Genomic DNA, 23,558 nt, shown 5'->3' on the forward strand with positions numbered 1-23,558 from the left:
TGTAGCAAAGTTGTCGGTTAATAGGATTTACTCGTAATTCCCTAATTCTCCACACTGTTATTGGTCAATTTGGCAAAAAACTATAGTGAAAATGTGTCAGTTTCATTTTCTGTGTGCCCTTTAAAGAGCTTCGTTGGATCCGCACTAATTTCCTTTGCTGAATAAAATCTCCACTTCAAAATGTTAAAAATATATTTCTTTCTAGGTTACACAAAAAATTGTCAACATGTGAATAAAGAATATTAATTCATTGTAAAACCTTCATCGTATTAAACTTTTAATAAAACGCATTTCTTCCAATGAACTAAAATCATTAACTTATATAAAAACAATTAACAAATAAAGGTAGGTAAGCGTTTAGATAAAAGTACAGGTTCGTCCAACATCTTATTTAGGACATATAGCACTGTCGAGAGGGAGTTCTTCCCGTCTTTTTCTCCTTTCGCATTTGCGACAGGGTTGAGTTGAATTGAGACAACTCTTATGATAGACAGCATTGCAAACTTCACACTAAAAATGTTTTTATTTTGTTCAAAATGCTGAAATATCAAGGGACGAAATAGTAGTTACCCTAAACACATTTTCAACGTCAAAGGGAAATAATGCTTTTGGATTTTTACATATTTCGCAAACAAAACCCTTTTGACTGCAGAGCCAGCAACCAAAAACATGGTCTTTGCCAAACTTCACTACTTTCCGTAATTGTGAGGCTAAAAGGTTGTTACGAATATCATGTAGATCCTGAAAAACACGAATAGTGAACTATACACTTTACAATTGTGACTAGTTTTTACCAATTAGTCAACTTACCGATATTGAATATTGATGAATGTGCTCATACATATATTCTCGGGGCCACATTTGTTTCTGCAACTGTTCAATAACTGGTTCTCTACAGGTATATAAATATGCCCTTAAAAAATTAAGCTGGTTTCGTAAAACTTGCAGCTCCGCCATTTCCTCTGTTACTGCATAAATATATGGATTTACTATCTGAAATTGAAATAAAAATTAAGATGTCCATATAACGCATTAAAACTGGATTAATTATGATAAATGAAAGAGAAATGGCAAAGCCTTAAGCCTCCTAAAATGAATATCACGTTCTCGTCATTGCTTACTTTGAAATCGATCACAGGGTAATCCTTAATCTCGTTCAAATAGCTTGCACTTTTTTGAGATAAAGGGTAATTTTTAAAATCCCAATTATGCACTATTCGTGCTGGTATCGCCATTTCTTCTGGATGCATACAATCAGCACAAAAATAATCCCCTGTATAGTAACATATACTGCAATTAAAGATACCAATATATTTTTAATTTCATTTTCTGTATAAATTGATAAATAGGTAATAATCAGTAACAACTTACTAATAATTAAATCCATCCAAAGACCTTTTACATCCCGCGCATTCAAAATTTTGCATATCAAGTCCTCTTTCAAGGGCTATCCGGTAAACTTGTGCCGATAACGATGTGGACTCTGATCTCACAAGACTAGCATTTGATATGGAGTTTATCATTGATTGTTGATCCTAAATTAGGTAAAAAATTTATGGTTTAAGTTTAGAACAAAATGTCGACGGTTTGAATGAAACTATCTTATTACTATAAGGCAAAAAGTCAGTTCCACGTGAATTTACTTTAAAGAGCCACAATTGACATCTCTAAATACTTACACTATCTAGATTTAGGGATGGACTCCTACTTGAGCCTTCTATTCGCTTATCTTCAAATTTCTGCCATAGCCCTCTTATATCAGGCGTTCTAATATAACTACCTCCAACCATATTATAGCTCTCCACAAGAGCCGTGAAACTACTCTCCATGGCTTTCAATTGTTCAGAGTCAACAAACTCATCGGGTGTGTCATTTAATGTATCTTTATTTTCATGATCTTCATTATTTTCATCAAAAGACCAACCTTCTCTATTCAATGAATTGCCTATATTATGATTAATACTATCTTCAATACAATTCTTATTTGTTTCCATATCAAAGCTACTAGACGGGGAACAACAGGGTCCTTCTGATCCACTTCCTACTTTATCTTTGGCTAATATAACCTTCAAAACTTCATCCTCAGTCAAGGCAAGAGCTTGCCTTAATCCTGAATTTTGTGAACTATATGAAACAGCAGAACACAACGAGGCAGTGTCTGAAACTTCCTCTTGATATGCGAGTTTTGCATCCTCCTCAATAATCAAGGCCACATCATCACATGCTGCTAAAGGAGTGTTTTTCAAAGTTGATGACCAAATACCTGCCATCATAAGACTTTGGGTTTGCCAGGTATTTAATAAGCTTGAATTTGTGGGCAAGGTAAAATTTTTGCTAGCCTCCACACCTTCAATAAGCTTTTGAGCTACCTCCATTAACTCATTGTCTCGAATATAGGCATTGGAGTTATAATAGGATTTGAGGGCTGAGGCATCTTGTCTAATTGCTTGGAAATAAGATGAGAGTAGACAGTCATTTAGTGTAAGACGTATCCATGCCCTACACTGACCCACTTGAGTGGTTATCTGTGTTAAATCTGCTATCTAAAGAAAAAACATTTAACCAAAATTGACCCTTACACAAGTTAATGCAAATTTAATAATTACCTGATCAATTATTTGTCTGTGAGATATGATGAGTAAGGGAGCCCAAAAATCTGGAAGCTGAGGCTTTTCCTGTACTCCACCAAGTGCTTTTCGAAACCTGTGGGACATAGAGTCTCTCAAACCATGCAAAAAGATGGCCTCAATAATAGAGCTCAACTCATTGGCAGACTCAGTCATATCAGTTACTCTATTTATCTTTTTTGCTTCAATAGCTGCATACTGGATCTCTTTTATTGTGTTTGAAAGACTTGTGGTCACAGCTTCTTTAATCATCTGGTCTTTCTTACTGGGTGACTGGACCCCTTTCAAGAACTTATTCATAGTTTTAATTCGAATCTTTCACATAAGGTTTTATGACAAGTGGGTAAATACTAGATAGTAATGCCTGCAAATTAAGATTATATGGCTCAATGTAGATGTAATATAACTATTAATCTCCATGTAGAGCACCAATATTTACAATTTAAAATTAAACCAAAGCTTACCCGAATTTCCTATTTTGTTTTAACCTGACCTAGTACCTACATAATGGTACCTTCCAGTTTGAATTCATTTTCGTTGAAAATACTTTTACTATTTCGTACCCAATAACTATTTTTTTGATTCACTCCGTAAGTTGGAACCATCGAGGTTCGACTACCTCGGTACCATTCACCACTAGATTTAAAACTAACAAAGTACCCCAAGGAAAACAAAAGAGCTGACACAATGTCACCAAACTCAGACAGCTGACAATTGGACGGGTGTTTCTCTAGGTCAGCAAATCGAGTGGAGTAAAGGTCGAACATTTGCGGATAAGTGAATATAATGTAAACAAGTAGAGAATAGACCATGTAAAATTGGCATTGCGAATGTACGCAATTTTATGACAAACTCATACCACACCACAAAGTTATATTTCAATTACTTTATCCGGGACAGCGCGTACGCAGTCCCGACTACCAAAAATTACGCGCCCGAGTTATCCGCATTAGGGATAATCGCAGGGGTCAGCCCAACCGTGGTGCAATGGGAGGGCCTCACCCTGGGGGAACCGCCTTATTGATCACGGTAACCCCTACGCCAGGTAAGTATGCTTAAAGCTGCACAGTCCAATTCATGTCTATCCGCTTCTGTTTTTTTTCGAAGCAATCTTTTTCAACACTGCCATCTGTTGGTATTTTTAGGCTTTAATACGTCCAATACTACAGAATTATTCGCTCAATTTATATGCCATTTCATTTATGTGCATAAATGATTTAGCTCAAGAATTTCTGGAAAACGATTAGAATTTTACAGAAACTGGATACGTTTTATTGTGGGGCCAAATAAAATTAGTAACGAAATCGTTTCAAAAACAGAAATACACTCCTATGGCTTATATTTTCTGACTCCCTGGTTTATCAACCTCGATATAAAACGTTTGGATATTCGCTATTTAATATTTTTTTACTAGGAATGTCGATTTTATTCTCTGGCGTTACCTTTTGTTTTTAAGATTACCCAACGTTATATAATTTCTATTTTTTTATAATTTTGATTATGCATGATATAAAAAAATATGCAACCGATTCGTGGTTGTCCATGTAATTGCGAAAACTGAACCTCAACAGGTATTTATTTACAAACCACTAAAAATACAGCCGATAACGAAGTTATTGAAGGCTGGTTAGGCGAAGGGCACTTAAAATTCTTTTTCAATTTCCAAAAAAAGCGAAATGGAATCTAAAATCATTGGGGGGGATTCCAATAGGACATTAAAAAGGCAATAAAACCCCAGTCAACGGGGCAACAAAGCCAGTCCTCGGAAAAACAAAATTCCGTAATAGGTACGCAAGGCCAAAACCGATAACAGCAGAACGGCAGTACCGTTTGACTGGGAAGACCTAAGCGCGATCGAGTAAATTGAGCACGTGCTCGATATCCTCTGAACATAAAGGGGATTTTAGTGGCTGAAAACCACAAGCTGGCAGCACGAACTCCGAGGTTGTTCCCCTCTCCAAGTCACGTAAATACCTGATCCTGTGTTTGGTATAGAACCATATTTATTTCCTGAACCACCAAATTCCTTTTAACGCCTAAACGTCATCGTTAATGGCTAGTGAATACTTCAATCTCTGAACGTTGTCTATTCGTATACATACGCACTGAAAGAAAAAGACCCCTTTTTTAATTCCCACAAAAAAACCACTCAGACTGTCTCGTCTCCATTAACCAACGCAAGCGAAGGTCGAACGATCATCGAGGCCTACAGATTCGCCTAAAAAAAGGCATATCGGAGGCATTTCTCACGCTCAGGAAACGAGACTATGTCTCATCCTCATGGTTGCGATAACTCTACTAAAGAGTAGAGAGTATGCGAAGATATACTACAGAAATGATCCTGTGAAGTATGATCTTAAATTTTCTCAGCAAAAGCGACAGTGTGTATCGCTTGCTTTTCTGACCATCAGGCGACTATGTCTGCTAGCGACATCTGTTTGCTTATTAGCTACTAATTACAATTCAAGTCACGCTTCGTACGTACACAAGTTCAACGCTTAGAATGCTTGGTCCACGTGAATTGCCTTTAGCATAAAACAATTTCGGCAAATTTGAAGCCCTATTAAAAGAAAATTTCTCATATACAGTGGCCAAAAAAAGTATTTCCATGATTTTATTTAAAAGTATATTAAATATAATTGGCAAGTTCTGCAAAATTGGACGAAAACGCTTGAAATAAGGTATTTGCATATTGCAACTGGTTTGAATTTTTAAGGCTTACAAAGCGTTAATATTTAGAAAAAGGTCTATTTTCATCGATAATCGTTTGCAATTGTGTTGGCATAGACAAATTTGTATACAATTGCAATCGTTTTCTATTCCTAAGTTGGTATTTAAGTTAATCGCGTCCTGAAATTGTTCCTTTATCCTTTGGTCCAGATAGTGCCGTAAGTTTTCAATTGTATTAATGTTTAGAGTATGGTGTATGCATCTACCTGAATTATATATGTCACTTGGTTTTCCATGCAGTATGTTTCCGATCATTGTCCTGTTGGAACATAATTTTTAATGCCCATTTTGACAGCACTTAAGTTACTGCTGAGTATGTTGATGTAACTTATCGCATTTAAGTTGCCTTTTCGAGCATGCTCACCCCATGGTAAGAAACACAGCTTCATGTTCGAAACTAATTCCTCTCGATTTTTACTACCATTGAACCAAATTTAATTTGCTCTCATTTTCTGTTATCAGCTAATATATTTGCAGAGGCCAAGCGCGAATGATTTTATGTCAAGGTAATCAGCGAATTTGCCGATAAGGTTTTCCCTGACTTCTAAAATGTTTTCTCTTGTACCAGCACTTAATTCTCTTCACAATGTCAAATTATTTTTATACCAACAGAAATAGGCGATATCGATGGAAAAAAAATAATGAAATTGAGCAGGTGCACGTGCAAATTATTCTAAGTGGTTTTTCCGATTTCCTTTTTTTTCCTATTTGTAGGAATTTTTGACTCGAAAAAATCGTGATGTAACTTCTGTATATCGAAAGAAATGCGCATTACATCACGTCCGATGCGCATAATTGTCTAGAACCGTAATTACATTAATGAAAATGTTTCCAAGCGACGAGGTATTAAATTTTTGTATGCATTTTTGCGAAGTGCTTAAATTTCACTAAATGCATTCGGTAGGTTAGCTATGATAATCATACGAAACTACAACGGTCAAAATTAGCAGCAAGCCGATGTCGATTAACTACGCCGAACTACCATCTATTTTTAAATTGAATAAAACGACCAGCCGAAGCTGGCCTAAAGAAAAATTATAAAAGACCCATTTATGTTGACCCTCTCCACGGAAATCTTTAGTAAAAGGCGAAAGATTTATTCGCTTTGAAGAGAGTCCAGGGTGACGAACATTTCGAATGCTAATGCAGTTCAAATTCAATCTTTTTGTATAGGAAGTAACTGGTAACAAGTGGCTCCATCTCTTGCCCTATTTGTGACTTATACTACCTAAAAATGGTTTGCGATGATGTCAACTCGCGTATGTGTATAGACGTACATTTAATGCCCAAATAAAATTAGATGCATTTGGTCTGGCTAACTTGGTACCATAATGAAGTGGTAGTTGTGCTTATTTGATTTACTCTATTCATTTTAAAAGGAATTTTATGAACCCATGATTCTGATAAATTTAGCAACGTTGAAATTGAGATAATGATTGTGAGCTCCACAGGTAAACAATAACCTCAAAATTAACAATGAAGTATGAGATTCAGGAGAAATTGCATTTTCTGTTAGCAATATTTAAGAATTTAATGTAGTTTTGCCAAAAACGTTAAAAGGAACGTGAAAGTTGTATATATGTATATTTGACTAGTCCAATTTCCTATTAACACTTCACTATTGTTCTATGAATAAATAAAACGTTGAAATAGTCACTGCATTACCAAACATAAGAATTATATGCTGTCGGTGCGGCAGTCAGGAGCAGATTTAAAAAGCATTTGTGCAAAATGATCCAGGAGCTTCCAAGCATCTATGTAAGAATTGAAACAAAAAGCTCTAATAGACAACGAAGATGAAGGTCTGTTGGTATGGGGCTTGAGGCCCCTCAGTTTTTTCCCAGTGGCTTCACCTTCCAAATTTGCTTTAACTATAACATGTAAATTTATAAATTGGAAAAAGTAAAAATTATAAAATAGAAATATTAAGAAAACTCATAAATGTAAATTAACTGCATTTCAGTATTAATGCTAATTGTGCGACTAGGTTCACAGCAATGTAAATACATGATTTTTATATCGCTTGGAGTCATGAGAATATGACCTTTCTATTGAACTAGATATGGAAAATGAATGTTCAATGAAATGAAAATGAAAATAGGAAAAGTATTAAGGATTTTAAGTGGGCCATCCTAACCTTTCAGCAATATTGTAATAAATTTTAAACTTGCTAGAATTGCCAGCACAATTTGAATCGTAATGTGCTCTGGTTGGAGTAAGTTCTTGAGGAAGTTCCACTTTACTGACAGTTTCGATGGTACAAGAATAGATGAAGATGCTGAATAGCCCTTTCCAAACGTTTTGATCAAATTGTTTCTGGATGATTGTCATACGTTGATAAAAGGGTAGTGTTTAAATAGAACGCCCCAATCGTTTGTAACATTTCCATTTAGCTTGTTAGAATTTAAAGTGCTTCACAGAATGAAGTGATTTATTTTGTGCTATTAGTGAAGAATGTGATGTATCTGGTGAATATGTAGTCAGTACCAAAAATATTACGATAATCACAAAATCAGATATCTGTTAGTGATATTTTTTTCTATTCAATCGCCAATAAACTTAAAGTAGAAGCTTCAAAATATTTAACGAAAATATATAATAAAAAATTATTCAAAATGGTAACATTTTAATGATCCAAAAATATTGAGACGATTCAGTTCCTATACTTCTACAGGAACATTTTTATTTAATATGGCCACCATTTGCCTCAACACTACTTTGGCATTAAAAAAATAATTTTGAAGAAAATTGTTCAATTTATTCAATTTTTGCATTACTGGCTTTAGTGTCCTTATTAGTAATTGGATGACTTATTTACATTTTAAGAAAATGCCATACATTCTCAATGGGGTTAAGGTTTGGGAACTGGGCAGGGGTTTCGAAGACCTCAGGACAATTATAAAGTAGCCATCCTTGTACAATTCGAGCGTTGTATGGGTTCATTCTCTTGATAGAATTTGAACATCTTTACAATTTTTGATATTTTCAGCACTGCATCTAAGATTTTGTTTTAAAATATTGAGAACACATTTTGTGCATTGTTTTTTCTATGAATATCAATTTTCCAACTTCCTCATTTGATACACATCTCCAACTCATAACAGAGCCTCTACCATACTTGAAAGTTGAATGTAAATTCATTTTCAACGCCTCATTTGCCTTTCACACTACGACGCCCATTAAAACCAAGATGTAAAATTGGACATCGGAGAATATATCAATATCAAGCATTGAGTCATTCTAAGGATATCTAACGAAATCGTCCCAATATTTGTGAGTCATTGATAGGTTATCATTTTATTGATTGTAAATTTTTGTTAAATATTTGAAAATAAATATTTTTGGTGATTCAAGGCATAAAAAAAATATATTTAACTTTTTGTCAAGAAATAGTTTTTGAGTTCAGTATTCTGTTTTTGGTACCGACTCTATGTGTTATACGCTTCAACCAGCCAAATTCAGCCCTTGATAGTTTTTGATTCTATTTGAGCGTTCCTTGAATCCCATGTAGTGTCAACCAACTCTTCGAAACTTATTTAGTTTGGGCCCCTTTCGGTTATCGTGGTCTCAATGGTCTACGACCATGATAGCGTTGAATTTACATTTTTAAGCAAATAGCAATTACTGAAATGCTTTAAATTAGGGACAAGCCATTGATAACTTCCAGCTTGAAAGTTTGTTCAAGCGGTGTTGGGTTTATTAATCGATTTTCTATCAACGCGCACGCAATGGGAGAATTTTAATTTAAACTGACCATTTCCGTAACAGCACCCAGCTATAAGGGATGAAGCGCAATGGAAATTTTTGAATGGACGTAAGGCCATTTAAATTTATTATGACAAATGATGGCAACTGAGGGCCCCGCATCTTAATTTTAACCTCAAAAACCTATCAACTATTTTTCAATTAGATCAGCCGCCCAGCTAAAGCCGGGCTAAGAAAAATTATAAAAGACCCATTTATGTTGATCCTCTCCACGGAAATCTTTAGTAAAAGGCGAAAGATTTATTCGCTTTGAAGAGAATCCAGGGTACCGAATGTGCTGCTGACTGGCGTATATCAAATTCGAAGTCCTTATTCAGAATGGGACAGGCTACAAGTGGCTCCATCTTTTGCGCTCGGTGATTAGTTTCTACACTCAAAATTCTTCGCAACGATGCCAACTTCACAAAAATATATATGAGCGAGAGAGTGTATGCCACATGTAGTGCGCAAATAAAATGGAGCTGCCTTAACAGCATTTAGTCGAGATCACAGATCATATTTAAATATAGGTAATAGATTGAAATATGTAGATCTAAATTTAGGCCCATATATATCGACACAATACCTCCCTAACTGAATATATAAGACGATCTGAAAATTGAAATGTTGATTTGGCAACATTGCGTCTCAATTGTGCATCAGAAATGTTTGTCAAGAACAACAAAAATCAGGCTGAATTCGCAACTAGCATTACATTGAATAGCTGGAAATTATTATATTGTAATGATTGTTCTATGTAATCTAACTAGTTTTAAATTGGTGTAAATTAGTTTTTTGGTTCACAATATTGACCGAACAAGGTTTAAATTTGGTTCAAATGTGCCATAGCCGCAGTAAATATGAATGTTTATTCATAAATAGTAAGGGCGTCTTATTTATGGAAGTGACTAAACGTTGAGCACAAATAGATAATTTTGTTTACTGAAATACTTTTACGTCGAAGTATGTAGGTTATAAAGTTTTTAAACTCAAATTACATTCTACCACTGTTGTAAAGCTCATTATTTTTCATTCTTATAGACGGCCTCAGTAGAGGCCTACAAAAATTGCCTTAGCGCACGGTCTTTCACGTGCACATGGCGGGGTATTGGTTAAAGTTTTCAACTAGCAATAATCGCACCTCGGATAGACCTCATTGGTTACGATAATGCCACTGCGCAAAGCTGACGACATAGTTTCCGAATGCGTATGTTGAATTTCCGTCATTTCTAAACCTAAGCATCGACGAGTAGGTGGCGCGCTCTATGATGATAGAAGTGAACTGAATGGCGAAAGTCGGGTCGATATGTAACATTCAAGACATTGAAGAGAAGCGTATTTTAATAATCAGTTAAGTTTTGTCCTTAGAATCAACATCTATATGGATACGTTCTAGAATTTGAATGATGCGGTGTAAAGATTTCTTTTTGATTTTATCTAAATTCGTCATAAAGCAATTTTTTTTTAATATGACTCAATCGTATGTATATGAAAAATAAATTACTAAAAAAGCATATACATGCAAGGTATTTTTTAAATATGAGTCAGAGGGATTTCAACATAATGTATGGAGGGAGGTAAAAAACGAGTTTCAAAGGAACAATATAATCGAAGTCTTGGTGGGAAATTCGTTTTGTGGCATACATATGTACATATATCAGGCAAATATCAAATCATTTATTGTATTTAATATTTTATCTACTGCGAGTTATTAATTTTTTTCCTGTGTAATTTTTATATATTATAATAATTATTTCATAATAGGATACTTTTGTCTTGCAGTTTTAATGTTTTAAATATTAAAGTAGGTTTCACAGTTTATGAGCCAAGTTTACAATCGGAGATGTTTGTGCAGCAGTTATTAAGTTCATTAGTTAGAAATTTCTATAATAAAGATAAACTAAAACATTATTTTCTATAAAAAGTTCTTAGGATGTCGGACACGATAACTTCTTAATTACAAATATATGACACATTAGATTCGCCATAGAGTCAAGAAATTTGCTGTTTTTTCCATAAATGATCCTTGTCTTACGTTTCAGTAAGTAAAATCTTCAACTATTATAACTAAATAACACCACATTAATGACATATATTTCCCACCCAAATATTTGGTTTTTTAAAATTATTTAATTAATTAATATTTGAATATAAGACGTCATGTCGTTTGAACAAGATAAAATATTTACTGGTTGAAGAGTTATCCACATGTTTATAGACAGCGACGACTTAAAGTAATATACATACAGTGACTCCTTAAAATATTCGCACAATCTTGTTTTGTGTATAATAATAATATAAACAAACCCTTTTTTTGGATTTGGCTTACTGGGACTTTGGTATGTTTAATGTTAGTTTTTGCTTACTAATAATGCAAAAATATATTTAATATTAATTAACATCAAAAATCAAAAAAAGTATAATGAACAACACATTTTTGGTATAATCAAAATGTTCGGATACTAAAATTTTCAATATGTTAACAATAAACCAGTATTATTTGTATGCCCTCCTTGGTTATCGAACCCGACGATTAGCTGAACGGAAATATACTTAATACCTAATACGCAAACAGATGTCGCTAGCAGACATAGTCGCCTGATGGTCAGAAAAGCAAGCGATACACACTGTCGCTTTTGCTGAGAAAATTTAAGATCATACTTCACAGGATCATTTCTGTAGTATATCTTCGCATACTCTCTACTCTTTAGTAGAGTTATCGCAACCATGAGGATGAGACATAGTCTCGTTTCCTGAGCGTGAGAAATGCCTCCGATATGCCTTTTTTTAGGCGAATCTGTAGGCCTCGATGATCGTTCGACCTTCGCTTGCGTTGGTTAATGGAGACGAGACAGTCTGAGTGGTTTTTTTGTGGGAATTAAAAAAAAGGTTTGGCTTTTTCTTTCAGTGCGTATGTATACGAATAGAATGAGATTGAAGTACACTATTTTAAAACCGATGGACCAATATACGCTTTTTGAAGCGATTTTATTACTAATTTTATTTGATCTCGTAATGTTCCAGTTTCTGTAAAATTCTAAATTTTTCGATATTTGTGCTAAATTATTTATGCACATAAATAAGGGATCATGAAAAATGGCTTCCTGACATATATGTAAGATTTGAGGTTCAAGGGCGGAGAGAAAAACAAAATTTCCAGAGCACTTCTTTATTCTCCGTGAACCAAAAATGGAATCGCGATACCACCCGGTATCCATACACAGAATACATCCCCTCTTTTTTGAGAACCGATAAAATGGAAGGGCTGTCCACCCTTTTTCCCACGGGTACCAAACCCCGAAACGTCATTCTCACCTACGCGAAAGGAATTTATAAACAACCCTCTCTTCCCACGCTAATCTGGGGAAGAGTTTGGTACCAAAAGCCTGTACCACTTTCAGATAATGCCAATTAATGGTCTTAACATAAACAAGAAATGCGAAGAGATTCATGACAGCCCCTTTACCATTTTCTCGCACTTATCTTGGGAGGAATTTAGAGCCAGAACACCATGATATTTTCGGATAATTGATTAATTGTTTCAACGTGGACAAAGAATGCTCAGATATATGTCGGAGATTTATTAGTCCTTAAGTGTAACATTACGAGCTGATAATATGACGAAGGGCAGGCTGACAGGGCCACTTTAAGGAAAAGCACAAAACGAGGTCGCTACCACCAAGGGCGAAATCGAGAAGCCATGTGTGCGAGCCTTCGTGGGAAACGGAACTAGCAGGCACCTTATTCTTCGTATTTGAAGGATTCGCGAGATCTGTGAAACCAGAAACCAAAAAGGGACAGGCAGATTAGATTGGAAAGTGACGAGAAGCGCTCGTGTGGTAGCGAATTCGTTAGTTTTGCCCTTTTTCTATTGCTATTAAGTGTTATATAATATCATTATGGAAAACCTTCCTATTGATGATTCGACATATACAGTGGCACAAAAAAGTCTCCGTACGGTTAGTTATCACACAAACTTATGGAGTTTTAGAGGCAACACAAATAGTTTATCAACAAAATATATAACAATCTACAACAAGGAACATTCCTTAGTCCATTAACAATGATAATTAAGAAGTTAGTCAAAGAAATTCCAATTTTAGACGAACTTTTCTTAATATTGGACATATTCTTGCACAAAAAAGTCTCCGTACGATTTCATATGACTAAACTAATATTAACTAAATTTAATTGAATTATTGGAACAATAAATGTTTAATATTTTGTGGGGTTTCCTTTAGACTTTAACACTGCATGTAATCGTCGATTTATAGAATTAACTAAATTTGATGTTACATTAGGCGGTATTTTGGACCATTCTTTTAATAATGCTTCTTTTAAGTCATTTTTATTAGTAATTGTATATGATCTTATTTTTTGCTCCAAGTGTTCCCACAGATGCTCAATCGGATTTAGATTAGGCGATTGGGGTGGGTGATTTAGAATACTCTTTACGTTATATAACAGCCATTCTTTTGCTAGACGCGAGGTATGTTTTGGATCATTGTCTTGCATAAAAATAAAAGATCTACTAAGGCCCAACTTTTCCGCACTAGCTTTAAGATTTGTTTTTAAAATGTTCACATACGCTTTACTGTCCATTATTTCGTCAACAAAACACAGATTGCCTATTCCTGCTGCCGACATGCAACCCCAAACCATAACGCTTCCGCCTCCATGTTTGACCGTTGCAGATAAATTTTTAATTTCAAACTCAGTATTCGGTTTTCTCCACACTTTTCCTTTGCCATTCAATCCATGAATGTTAAATTTGCTCTCGTCGCTAAAAATTATGTTGTTCCAGAAGTCCTGGTCCTTATTTAAATGCTCTTTAGTATATTTCAACCGTTTTAGCCTGTTCGCTTTCGAAATAAAGGGCTTTTTGCGGATGGATCTGGCTTTCTAACCGTTGCGTCTTAGAACATTTCGAACCGTTTCGTCACTACAATTTAGGTTTAAGTCTTTTTTTAAATTTTTATTGATTTGCGTGGCGGTTACTTTTGGATTTTTCTTAATGTGACGCACAATATATCGTTCCTCTTGCGCTTTCAGAGTCTTTGGGCGTCCAGTTCTTGGTCTTGTTTTTACCATACCATGTTTTCCATAGCGCTCAATTGTATATTGTACCATTGACTTAGATCTCTTTACCATGTTTGCTACTTTAGCCATTGAATGGCCCTCACAATACAATTTAATGATTAACTGCCTCAAATCGGCATCAATTTCACGATTTTTTGAATTCATGATGTACTCTTTGAGATGTTTTTAGTAACTGATACATATTATTGCGAAGCTAACCACATAGGAATTTTTATTTATCGGCGTTCCTTAGCAACAAAAAAGTTTATTGCGTACATCTTTGAATCGTACGGAGACTTTTTTGTGCAAGAATATGTCCAATATTAAGAAAAGTTCGTCTAAAATTGGAATTTCTTTGACTAACTTCTTGATTATCATTGTTAATGGACTAAGGAATGTTCCTTGTTGTAGATTGTTATATATTTTGTTGATAAACTATTTATGTTGCCTCTAAAACTCCATAAGTTTGTGTGATAACTAACCGTACGGAGACTTTTTTGTGCTACTGTATATATATATAGTGGTTAATCTTAAGGGGTTAATTCCTTATGGGTCTCAGATTTCATTCTCACTTTTTTTGTGAATTTAAAGAAATTTTGGATGCCGCTTATCCATAGCCCTATTCTAATAATTTAGTTGCGTCGTATAAATTGATAATTAAAAAAAAAAAACTAAACCTTAAGAAGTGTTGGATCACTTAAATTATAAACGGTGTATTTGCAAGGCCGCTTCTTTAATAGGAATTTTATTTGGCCAATTTTATATAGTAATTATAAAAAAAATGTATGTAAAGAATTGTAACCACAAAATGAGACATACCAAAGTACAGAAATTCGAGCAACTTAAAAATTGAGCCTACAAAAGAAGCATGTCGGACCAATATTGTCAAAGCTGAGCATTTAATTTTTTTAAAAGATGCTCCCCGGAGAAAAATCTCAGTAATACATTGGAAGCCCATATTTCTAGCTGGTGCGGGACTTATCCAGTAAGAGCTTCGTGTGGGGCTTCGAACTTCGCACTAAAATTGATGTAATAACAAAACCACAAAACCTACCAGCAGATGGCAGTGTTGTAATATAATACTTCGAACAAAGATCGAAGCGGATAGACATGAATGGGATTGAACGGTTTTAAGCATACTTACCTGGCGTAGGGGTTACCGTGATCAATAAGGCGGTTCCCCCAGGGTGAGGCCCTCCCATTGCACCACGGTTGGGCTGACCCCTGCGATTATCCCTAATGCGGATAACTCGGGCGCGTAATTTTTGGTAGTCGGGACTGCGTACGCGCTGTCCCGGATAAATTCAATTAAAAAGATATTCGTATCGTTTCCCAATCCCCGATCTTCTATATAAAGAAGTGATTCCCATTTAATTTGCTTTCCAGTTTTGCTGTTGCCTTCAGAGAAAAGTGGGGGGATAATTCTAACTACCACCACTTAGCATTTTTGGTCGTTTTCACTTTACGTAAGTGGTGCTCAAGATTCAATGTTTTCTTAAATTCAGTAATCAAATCAGTATTAACACGGATTTTGTATTTTTGGACAGTGATGTGCGATGTTACAAAATTAGTAAATCGTTTTTTTCCGAATTTCTGAATACTACTGCTTTATATTTCTGAAATATCTCGTAATCGGTGTTGAGGGGCTATTTTTTTGTATTAGTCCATGATTTATTCGTCTTCCCAAGTTTTTCCTAATATTAACGTTTTTACACTTGAAATTCGTTTAAAGCAAACCTGGGTTTTAACGAATAGTCGCCTTTAGCAACCTAAATGTCAAGAATGTAGGTCGTTTAACTGTGCTATCCTTATATGGGTATAACGAGCGGATTAACCAACGCTTGAAAGAATTTGCAGGTCCGACCGGTTATAATTTCAGAATGGTAAATGCATTGGGATAGTGTTATGAGGAATTTAAATCGGAGTGATTACAATATCGATGCCCGTTTTGCCTTGGATGAAATATATGTCACGCCTACCTGGGTGGTTTAGAATTCTTTCAGGGAAATGCTGGCAGCTAGGTGAACACCGCAATGTAAAATCGGCTCAGGTACCGCCAAAGCGCCAGCTTAGAGAAACTTCTAGTGAAGTCTAGCCAGTTTTTTTTTCAATTGATTTAAATGGGCCGATCCCAGCGGTACTGCAATACTGGGCCAACCCGTGACAGAGGTGGAGCAAGCCCCTAACCTCCGTCAATTTCCAAAAATCAGTTTAATATACTGGCCCCGCATGCGGGGCGTATCAGATATTAAGCTGATAAGAACAGATACTACACTTTGATCTTAGCCAAAAGGCCGAGAAGCGATACAGAACCAGCGAAAGTTCGAACATTTCAATTTCAAATTTACTAAAGGAGCTTCAACGTAATGTGACGGCACAAAGACTCAGTACGGGTGGCTCCACCTAGTGGAGTTCGCCCAAGTGCCTATCCTGTACCAATCTATGCATTCCACGTGCGCATTCGTTCTCGTCAATCTCTATACATATGTAAATATATTTGCAAGGGAAAATAAATTATTTCTCAATGTAGTTCTTGATATTCCATAATAATTATGCAGAGATTTACTGAGGTAAATGCATTAAGCATTAAGAAATAATGAAACATTTATTTTCAACTGCTGATTCATGTACATTTCTGTATTGATTGTCTCTGCATTCATCATTTTTTAAGGCGATATGAATTACGTAAAATTAAATGAATATGTTATAGTGTAAGATGTACATTAACATTATCTGTGAAATATGTAAATATGTACTTAGAATAGAATCGGTTTATTTCCATAGGTTATTTATGGAGAAAAAATACGTTTCTTGATCGTATGGAGAATGAAATTGTTATACAATTCTAATTCTGTCACGCACAAATCCTAGAAGATCTGTACATGGGAATGAGATTTTCTATGAAATGTAATATAAATATCACACTTTTAAGACAAAAACTGGTCAGATTTTAGTAAATTAAAACATACCAAATTATGGCAATAACCATGAAAATGGGAAGATATTTGATAAAGGTATGTACATGTACATGGAACTTGATAAAGGTTGTGCTATACACACCCAGTTACAAAAATGGCTCAAATTTCCTATGCTAACGTAACGACAGAATCTTTCCGAACAAAAGATTTTTTATGATTTTTTAATAATTTTATTACCTAAGCATGTAATATATAATTCCTAAATATCTGCGGTTATTCATAAGCACGTTTTTAAAATTTACGGTGAATTAATTATGTCATGGACCTGTTAACAAGTATATCGTGTTCGACTTCCATAGAACTTTTGATTCAAATATTTTCAGCTTATCATATGAGACATGTACCCCTCCAAAGCTAATGTACCTATCTTTGGAAACCGGGCACTGTTAATTTATAAGCTGTGTTCGAAAATCTAAATCGACATGCATTGCCAAGAATTCTTATAATGGTAGACATTTGATTTTAGCCCTGGCCCTGATTTAATATAAATTAGAGTTAGGACTTTATTTTTGGACAAACCTACCCACCTTTAGCCTTTATATATTTTAACAATCTGAAAGCTCACGTTTTGTGCCAATTTTTTCTTAACTAATTTTTCCACGTTCTCAATCCCAAACTTTGAAATATGTGTGTACGTATGTATACGTATGCAGATCATTTTCATTTCATACTTCATATTGCAGGGAAAATTCGAAATCATTTTTGCCTCGATGAGATCGCAGAAGCAATTTACCTCTCAAGAGTATTTGGATAAAGAAAAATAGAGTTGTAATTATTTTTGTGTTATTAGATATAAACATTTAATAAATTTAGTGAAGGCATATAGGAATTTTCTCCAACACGTAATAACCGAAGTGTATTAGTGCTCAGTAGGTCGAAAGATGTCACTGGTAGACATAGTTGCCTGACGGTCAAAAGAGCAAGAGATACACACTGTCGGTTTTGCTAGTGAAGTTTAAGATCATACTTCACAGGATCATTTCTGTAGTATATCTTCGCATACTCTCTACTCTTTAGTAGAGTTATCGCAACCATGAGGATGAGACATAGTCTCGTTTCCTGAGCGTGAGAAATGCCTCCGATATGCCTTTTTTTTAGGCGAATCTGTGGGCCTCGATGATCGTTCGACCTTCGCTTGCGTTGGTTAATGGAGACGAGACAGTCTGAGTGGTTGACAAGGGATTCAACGTAATCCCTGTTTTCGAGATTTCTTGTTTTTTTTTTGGGAATTTAAATATTTGGCTTTGGCTGTGATTTGATCTATACTGTGAATCTTCACAATATTAACGAAATTGGGTTTTTATACTAATGCAATATTTAAATTATAAAGAAAATTAAAAATATTGAGGGTGTTTGATAATCGACATTTTACTTTAGGAGTTAAATAATCGGTGATTTTCGTGATTTCGTCCTCATTTTTTTTGTGAAGATTAATTCTCCCATTCCGTCCTTTATTTGCATTGCAGATGGATTTGTGAAAATATCCGTGTACTGTAAGAACCTTAGCTGTATGGGTATTTGAAAGGCTGATTTTTTAGTAGGAATTTTATTCGGTTAACATTACAATAAAATGACAATTGTATTGATTCTGTCTGCAAAATTCCATACATTCGCGAAATTTTGTCCACAAAATTATTTACGTACAGAATTGAGATGTTATAAAAGCAAATGATATATCGAATATAAATTTTTAGTCATAATAAAAAAAAATATTGAGTTAACAAAAAACAGTTGACTGGCCGAACTTAAAGTTGAGCTATATCGAAACTTGAAAACCCTCCAACAGATGGCAGTGTTGTAAGATAGTGCTCCAAAAAAAAACAGAGGCGGATAGACATGAATTGGACTGTGCAGCTTTAAGCATACTTACCTGGCGTAGGGGTTACCGTGATCAACAAGGCGGTTCCCCCAGGGTGAGGCCCTCCCATTGCACCACGGTTGGGCTGACCCCTGCGATTATCCCTAATGCGGATAACTCGGGCGCGTAATTTTTGGTAGTCGGGACTGCGTACGCGCTGTCCCGGATAAATTCAATTGAAAAATATTCGTATCGTGTATCGCTGTGATGTTCCCAATTCGGACAAACTTCGAACAAGATAATGCTATTAAATCATTCCCATTTTTTTCCTTTCCATTATTTAACCTTTTTCTAGGGTGGAAAGAACTAGAATAGTTGCCTTAGGATGAAAAGATTCTGAAGGAGAGCAGTTTTAACTACCACCTTGAATTTTTAGTCAAAGTATCACATGAAATTCTTTGCATACGTTCAAAAGTAGTGTTCATATCCTTCAGCAGGTTGATACATTACACGTGTTGGCAGAATATTAATTGACATTTGAAATCTGTCATATTGGAAAACATTTACAACCAATCTGATTCGTTTCAGTGATAAAGTACAAGTCAGACCCTGTTGTGAGTTCACGCGCTCTTTCTTAATCGTGCTTGCCTTGCATAGAAAAAGACAGGAATATATTTTGATATTTTGCGGTGGTGGAATATGGAACTTTGGAGTGAAATGATTACGTTTCTAGATGATTCAGTTTTTGGGTTAGTTCCCAGCTTTGTTCCGGACAATGATTCAAAAAAGAATTAGTTTAGGGTTTAGTATCCCCAAATTCTGCTCAAAGATAAATCAAATTTAAGTCGTCGTAAGATAATTTCTATGAAGCTGCCGAGTTAACTGCAATATGCGTTTGTTCAGAATGGTGCACTTATTATCAAAATTACATAACCTTTAGCTTGGAATCCACCAAGAATCATCAAAACACGGGTTGCATGTCTACAGTAGTGAAAGTAAAAGACAATGTTGATGTACCATTCCATATTGAATCAAACAATAGTTCCAGTCAACAGCTGACAAATTCTGCAACAAGTATGAAGAACCACTCGAATGGTAATGGTAACCTGTCTATTCTCAGTCATGTTAAATATCAGCATCTCCTTGCTGGGATATCGGGAGGAGCTATATCAACTCTGATTTTACATCCCTTAGATCTTATGAAAATTCGTTTTTCTGGTGAGTCTGCATTACTTAAATATCTATAGCATTTTTTGTTATACGTCCAAATACTTATACCAATAGGTACAGCAGTATACACCAGTTTGTGAACCAGTTTGCAGTAATGTTTCCCCTAAATCTAGAATATTCTCTCTATTTTCAGTTAGTGATGGGAGAACCACAGTTCCACAATACACCAGTTTATCCAGCGCCTTTTACACTGTAGTGAGGCAAGAAGGGTTCAAAGGTTTATATAGAGGAGTGGCTCCCAATGTGTGGGGTTCAGGTAGTGCTTGGGGTTTCTACTTTCTCTTGTAAGTATTGTATTGCTTGTTTGATTGATAATGTTACATGTAATATTTTTAATAATACCAAATTAGGAGAAAAGCCGCAACAAAGTCTCTTCCTCCTTATATTACTAACCTTAACTAGCTTATCAAAGCTTTGAAATCTCTTTTTAGTTACAACTCCATTAAAAATTGGATTCAAAAAGGGGACAGTCACTGTCCCTTAGGCCCCAAATGGCACATGTTGGCAGCTGCTGAGGCAGGAGTATTAACTTTATTGGTGACAAATCCAATATGGGTTGTAAAAACTCGCTTATGTCTGCAGTATGGAATCAGTGGTGCTGTTTCTTCAGATACCGCTGTTTGGTACAATGGGATGGCAGATGCCCTAGTGAAAATTTATCAGACCGAAGGAATTAGAGGGCTTTATAGGGTCAGTCTGTCCTGCTTGGTGTATGCCACAACAGAAACATGAATATAAGTAGGGGATTTGGAGTTTCTTCATGTGCTATTTGTAGGGTTTTGTTCCTGGAATGTTTGGAGTAGTGCATGGAGCTATTCAGTTCATGACTTATGAAGAAATGAAGTCGTTTTATAATAGATCTAGGATGTTGCCTTATGATAATAAATTAGTAAGTCAAAATTTAATTATCTGAATACAAATACAGTTCTATTTTCTTGATTGCATAGTAAAATGAATAGGTTTCTGCTCTTTTTGACCCAATATAACTTTTACCAAAAATATACATTGGAATTACGCGCAGCTCCTTTGCTTTAATTACTAATAAGTCGCCAAAGAGGCAAATCTCCACAAAAAAAGACCTTGAAATAAAGACAAATGTAACCACATTTTTCTTTGGATTTATTTCTGGTATTGGACTTGCATAGGAAACTACAAAGGTTTATTTATTCATAACGATGTAGTGTTAAATGCAACATAAAACAAACAAGGGATTACGATTACAAATATGCACCTAATCTTCATATTCGGCACGCTATACATACATTACTCTCAGACTTTCTTCCTACAAAGTCGTAATCGTCTTTAAATTCACAGGGGTTTAGTTACTATCTACTATAAAGGCAGTATGACCTCATTATTTAGTTCACATCCGGACGCGCCTTTCTTTCTCAAGCTGGCTTCAAATTATTAACCAAATTTCGTTTAGCATTGGAATCCGCTAAGTCTGACGATTCCATGGATATTTCTGCGGATAGAAATTTATTGGTGTGAAGAAAAGCGATTGCTTATATTTACCATTTTTTAAGACCGTGGGGTTCTATAAGTCTGCTATTTGTTTTTCAGAAACTGAGTATTACTATGCGCAACAATTGCTTTTCCTCAAAAATTGTAACTGCGTTTTATTTTTTAGGCTACTGGAGAATATCTAGGATTTGCAGCCATAAGTAAACTGATTGCCGCCGCCTCGACTTATCCATATCAAGTTTTGAGAACTCGTTTGCAAGATCAACATCACCATTACAAAGGAACTTGGGATTGTGTACAAAAGACTTGGAAATATGAAGGACCTAAAGGATTCTACAAGGGATTAGCGCCATATCTATTACACGTCACTCCCAATATATGTCTAGTCATGTTAGTTTATGAAAAATTCACGAATTAGTTCAATTTAATTTATATATTTATTTTAGTTAAAAGATATCGTTGACTTAAAGTTCTTTCCCTTACTTTTTCTTCTAAAGTGTTTAATAGTTTTGACTTTCGCTATGTACCTATATAGGAATCTCCGCAATAATCAGTTTAGTTTATTAAATTCAGTAATAATATTTAATTTATTATTAGAAAATTATCTCTAGGAGCTGTCATTGAATTCTCAACTCAAGGGAATTGTATTTGGCAGTTTTAATTATATATAATTGCAAAGATATACTGTGATTTTGTGTTAGCATTTGATATGATATTAAGATAAAGGTGACGAATTTTAATATTTCCTTGTCATCAAATCAATAACTGTTGCAGGTCTGCATTGGGTCCCGGACCCAGTGACCGTCGGTCCGAATTCACCGATAAAACATAAATATAATAAAATATCTGTATTTACTTAATATTAGATTGAAGAATCACATCCTAATGTCTGAATTTTTTTAATATAATTTAAATTGCGTATTTGATCTTTTATTTATTCCTAACTTGGTTGCTGATTTTGGAAGAAGGGGAGTTTTAAAGTATCTAACGCCTCGTTTTAGGCCTCTCACTAGATTCGCAACTTCTTTCAAGTATCGATGAGGTTCATTGATAATTCACTTATAAAAAAACATTACATGTTAATCGTAGTTAAAAGGTTTTTCGTTTGCTTCGCCTTATTGTCTAGAAAATCGTTGAGCTCGGCACAAAAATGCATAGTTTTACTTTTGGTATAACAATTTACTATTGAATTAGTCGAAAAATAGACAAATTAGTAGAAATTAAACATTTCTCAAAGATTCCTGTTATACATATGGAAATAATAAAAAAATAATAAATGTAGTTAGATGCTGACCGTAATGTGAGCATTGTTCATCCATATGTTTATATCTATTTGCTTATGTGCTAAGTGAGAATCTAAAGACGATTAAACACATAGTAAAATGGTCTTGGAAATCCTGAACTAAACACATGAAAGTTGTCAAATTTTTGAATACTGATTTTACCCAAATTTTCCTATTCTCTCAATTTCCAACTTAAAACCAAGTTAAAGCTTCACGGATCGTAATATTTCACATAACAAACGGTATAAGTACTTAAAAATGAGAGATTCGATTGAGATTCCTCTTTTATTTCCAATGCAAAGATGCATTTTGCCGTATTCCGCCAGAAGGGCTTTTTGCTATAGAGAGGACTTATCTGAAGGCAAACTTCATGGAAACCCTTAAATAATAGACGGTAGGTATTTCGAGACGAAAATAGCTGTCTACGTTGTATTATACAAGGGGGCTTGTTCTTTCATGTTTAGCTGCTTTTCAGTAAAGGAATTATGTGTTATGAGTGGAATTTGGACTGCAAAGACAACAAATACTATACGTGTGACCTTCTGCCTGCTAAACATAAAGGCTTGTACCACATCTTCATTTCTACTACACTTATATTATAATCAATCATTCGTCGCTTTAAATT

General features: G+C 34.9%; 2 protein-coding genes and 10 non-coding genes across 14 annotated transcripts; 5 read left to right on the forward strand and 7 right to left on the reverse strand.

Annotated features, from left to right (window-relative positions):
* Positions 1-174: 174 nt before the first annotated feature.
* Positions 175-3,691, reverse strand: Plekhm1 (Pleckstrin homology and RUN domain containing M1). Its single transcript, XM_066302152.1, has 8 exons — positions 3,092-3,691; positions 2,607-2,991; positions 1,680-2,543; positions 1,372-1,535; positions 1,122-1,290; positions 811-993; positions 571-741; positions 175-510 (listed from the first exon to the last, which is right to left on the reverse strand). The coding sequence occupies exons 2-8, from the start codon at positions 2,925-2,927 to the stop codon at positions 388-390; spliced, it is 1,995 nt and encodes a 664-aa protein (XP_066158249.1). The 5' UTR covers positions 2,928-2,991; positions 3,092-3,691; the 3' UTR covers positions 175-387.
* LOC136350792 (U1 spliceosomal RNA) lies at positions 3,519-3,680 on the reverse strand. The gene has a single exon (XR_010734205.1). It is a non-coding gene; the product is annotated as a U1 spliceosomal RNA (small nuclear RNA).
* Positions 3,692-4,771: 1,080 nt separating the features above from the next.
* On the reverse strand, positions 4,772-4,985 carry LOC136350801 (small nucleolar RNA U3). Its single transcript, XR_010734214.1, has one exon. It is a non-coding gene; the product is annotated as a small nucleolar RNA U3 (small nucleolar RNA).
* A 1,378-nt stretch (positions 4,986-6,363) lies between these two features.
* On the reverse strand, positions 6,364-6,482 carry LOC136350797 (U5 spliceosomal RNA). The gene has a single exon (XR_010734210.1). It is a non-coding gene; the product is annotated as a U5 spliceosomal RNA (small nuclear RNA).
* Positions 6,483-9,273: 2,791 nt separating this feature from the next.
* On the reverse strand, positions 9,274-9,391 carry LOC136350796 (U5 spliceosomal RNA). Its single transcript, XR_010734209.1, has one exon. It is a non-coding gene; the product is annotated as a U5 spliceosomal RNA (small nuclear RNA).
* Positions 9,392-10,146: 755 nt separating this feature from the next.
* On the reverse strand, positions 10,147-10,287 carry LOC136350795 (U4 spliceosomal RNA). The gene has a single exon (XR_010734208.1). It is a non-coding gene; the product is annotated as a U4 spliceosomal RNA (small nuclear RNA).
* Positions 10,288-11,752: 1,465 nt separating this feature from the next.
* On the forward strand, positions 11,753-11,966 carry LOC136350793 (small nucleolar RNA U3). Its single transcript, XR_010734206.1, has one exon. It is a non-coding gene; the product is annotated as a small nucleolar RNA U3 (small nucleolar RNA).
* Positions 11,967-15,316: 3,350 nt separating this feature from the next.
* On the forward strand, positions 15,317-15,478 carry LOC136350798 (U1 spliceosomal RNA). Its single transcript, XR_010734211.1, has one exon. It is a non-coding gene; the product is annotated as a U1 spliceosomal RNA (small nuclear RNA).
* An 817-nt stretch (positions 15,479-16,295) lies between these two features.
* Positions 16,296-16,486, reverse strand: LOC136350800 (U2 spliceosomal RNA). The gene has a single exon (XR_010734213.1). It is a non-coding gene; the product is annotated as a U2 spliceosomal RNA (small nuclear RNA).
* Positions 16,487-18,115: 1,629 nt separating this feature from the next.
* Positions 18,116-18,330, forward strand: LOC136350794 (small nucleolar RNA U3). Its single transcript, XR_010734207.1, has one exon. It is a non-coding gene; the product is annotated as a small nucleolar RNA U3 (small nucleolar RNA).
* A 690-nt stretch (positions 18,331-19,020) lies between these two features.
* On the forward strand, positions 19,021-19,182 carry LOC136350799 (U1 spliceosomal RNA). The gene has a single exon (XR_010734212.1). It is a non-coding gene; the product is annotated as a U1 spliceosomal RNA (small nuclear RNA).
* Positions 19,183-19,665: 483 nt separating this feature from the next.
* Positions 19,666-22,569, forward strand: LOC136350450 (solute carrier family 25 member 32). Of its 3 annotated transcripts, none has more exons than XM_066302143.1 (6): positions 19,667-19,951; positions 19,999-20,174; positions 20,320-20,470; positions 20,618-20,876; positions 20,962-21,075; positions 21,817-22,569. In XM_066302143.1, the coding sequence occupies exons 2-6, from the start codon at positions 20,033-20,035 to the stop codon at positions 22,066-22,068; spliced, it is 918 nt and encodes a 305-aa protein (XP_066158240.1). In that variant the 5' UTR covers positions 19,667-19,951; positions 19,999-20,032; the 3' UTR covers positions 22,069-22,569. The 3 variants fall into 3 exon arrangements, with proteins under 3 accessions (XP_066158239.1, XP_066158240.1, XP_066158241.1); XM_066302144.1 differs by having other exon boundaries at positions 20,005-20,174; XM_066302142.1 differs by having other exon boundaries at positions 19,666-20,174.
* Positions 22,570-23,558: the final 989 nt, after the last annotated feature.

The sequence above is a fragment of the Euwallacea fornicatus genome, chromosome 3 (assembly GCF_040115645.1).
Source record: "Euwallacea fornicatus isolate EFF26 chromosome 3, ASM4011564v1, whole genome shotgun sequence".
In the NCBI taxonomy this organism is placed as follows: domain Eukaryota; kingdom Metazoa; phylum Arthropoda; class Insecta; order Coleoptera; family Curculionidae; genus Euwallacea; species Euwallacea fornicatus.

Excerpts from the sequence above, each read along its gene's own strand:
- LOC136350450 (XM_066302142.1), top strand. The coding sequence starts at position 19,934 with ATGTCTACAGTAGTGAAAGTAAAAGACAATGTTGATGTACCATTCCAT. Across the intron at positions 20,877-20,961 it reads GAATTAGAGGGCTTTATAGG|GGTTTTGTTCCTGGAATGTT; the intron begins GTCAGTCTGTCC and ends TGCTATTTGTAG. Across the intron at positions 21,076-21,816 it reads TGCCTTATGATAATAAATTA|GCTACTGGAGAATATCTAGG; the intron begins GTAAGTCAAAAT and ends TTTATTTTTTAG.
- Plekhm1 (XM_066302152.1), bottom strand. The coding sequence starts at position 2,927 with ATGAATAAGTTCTTGAAAGGGGTCCAGTCACCCAGTAAGAAAGACCAG. Across the intron at positions 994-1,121 it reads ACCCTGTGATCGATTTCAAA|ATAGTAAATCCATATATTTA; the intron begins GTAAGCAATGAC and ends TTTCAATTTCAG. Across the intron at positions 742-810 it reads TTCATCAATATTCAATATCG|GATCTACATGATATTCGTAA; the intron begins GTAAGTTGACTA and ends CGTGTTTTTCAG.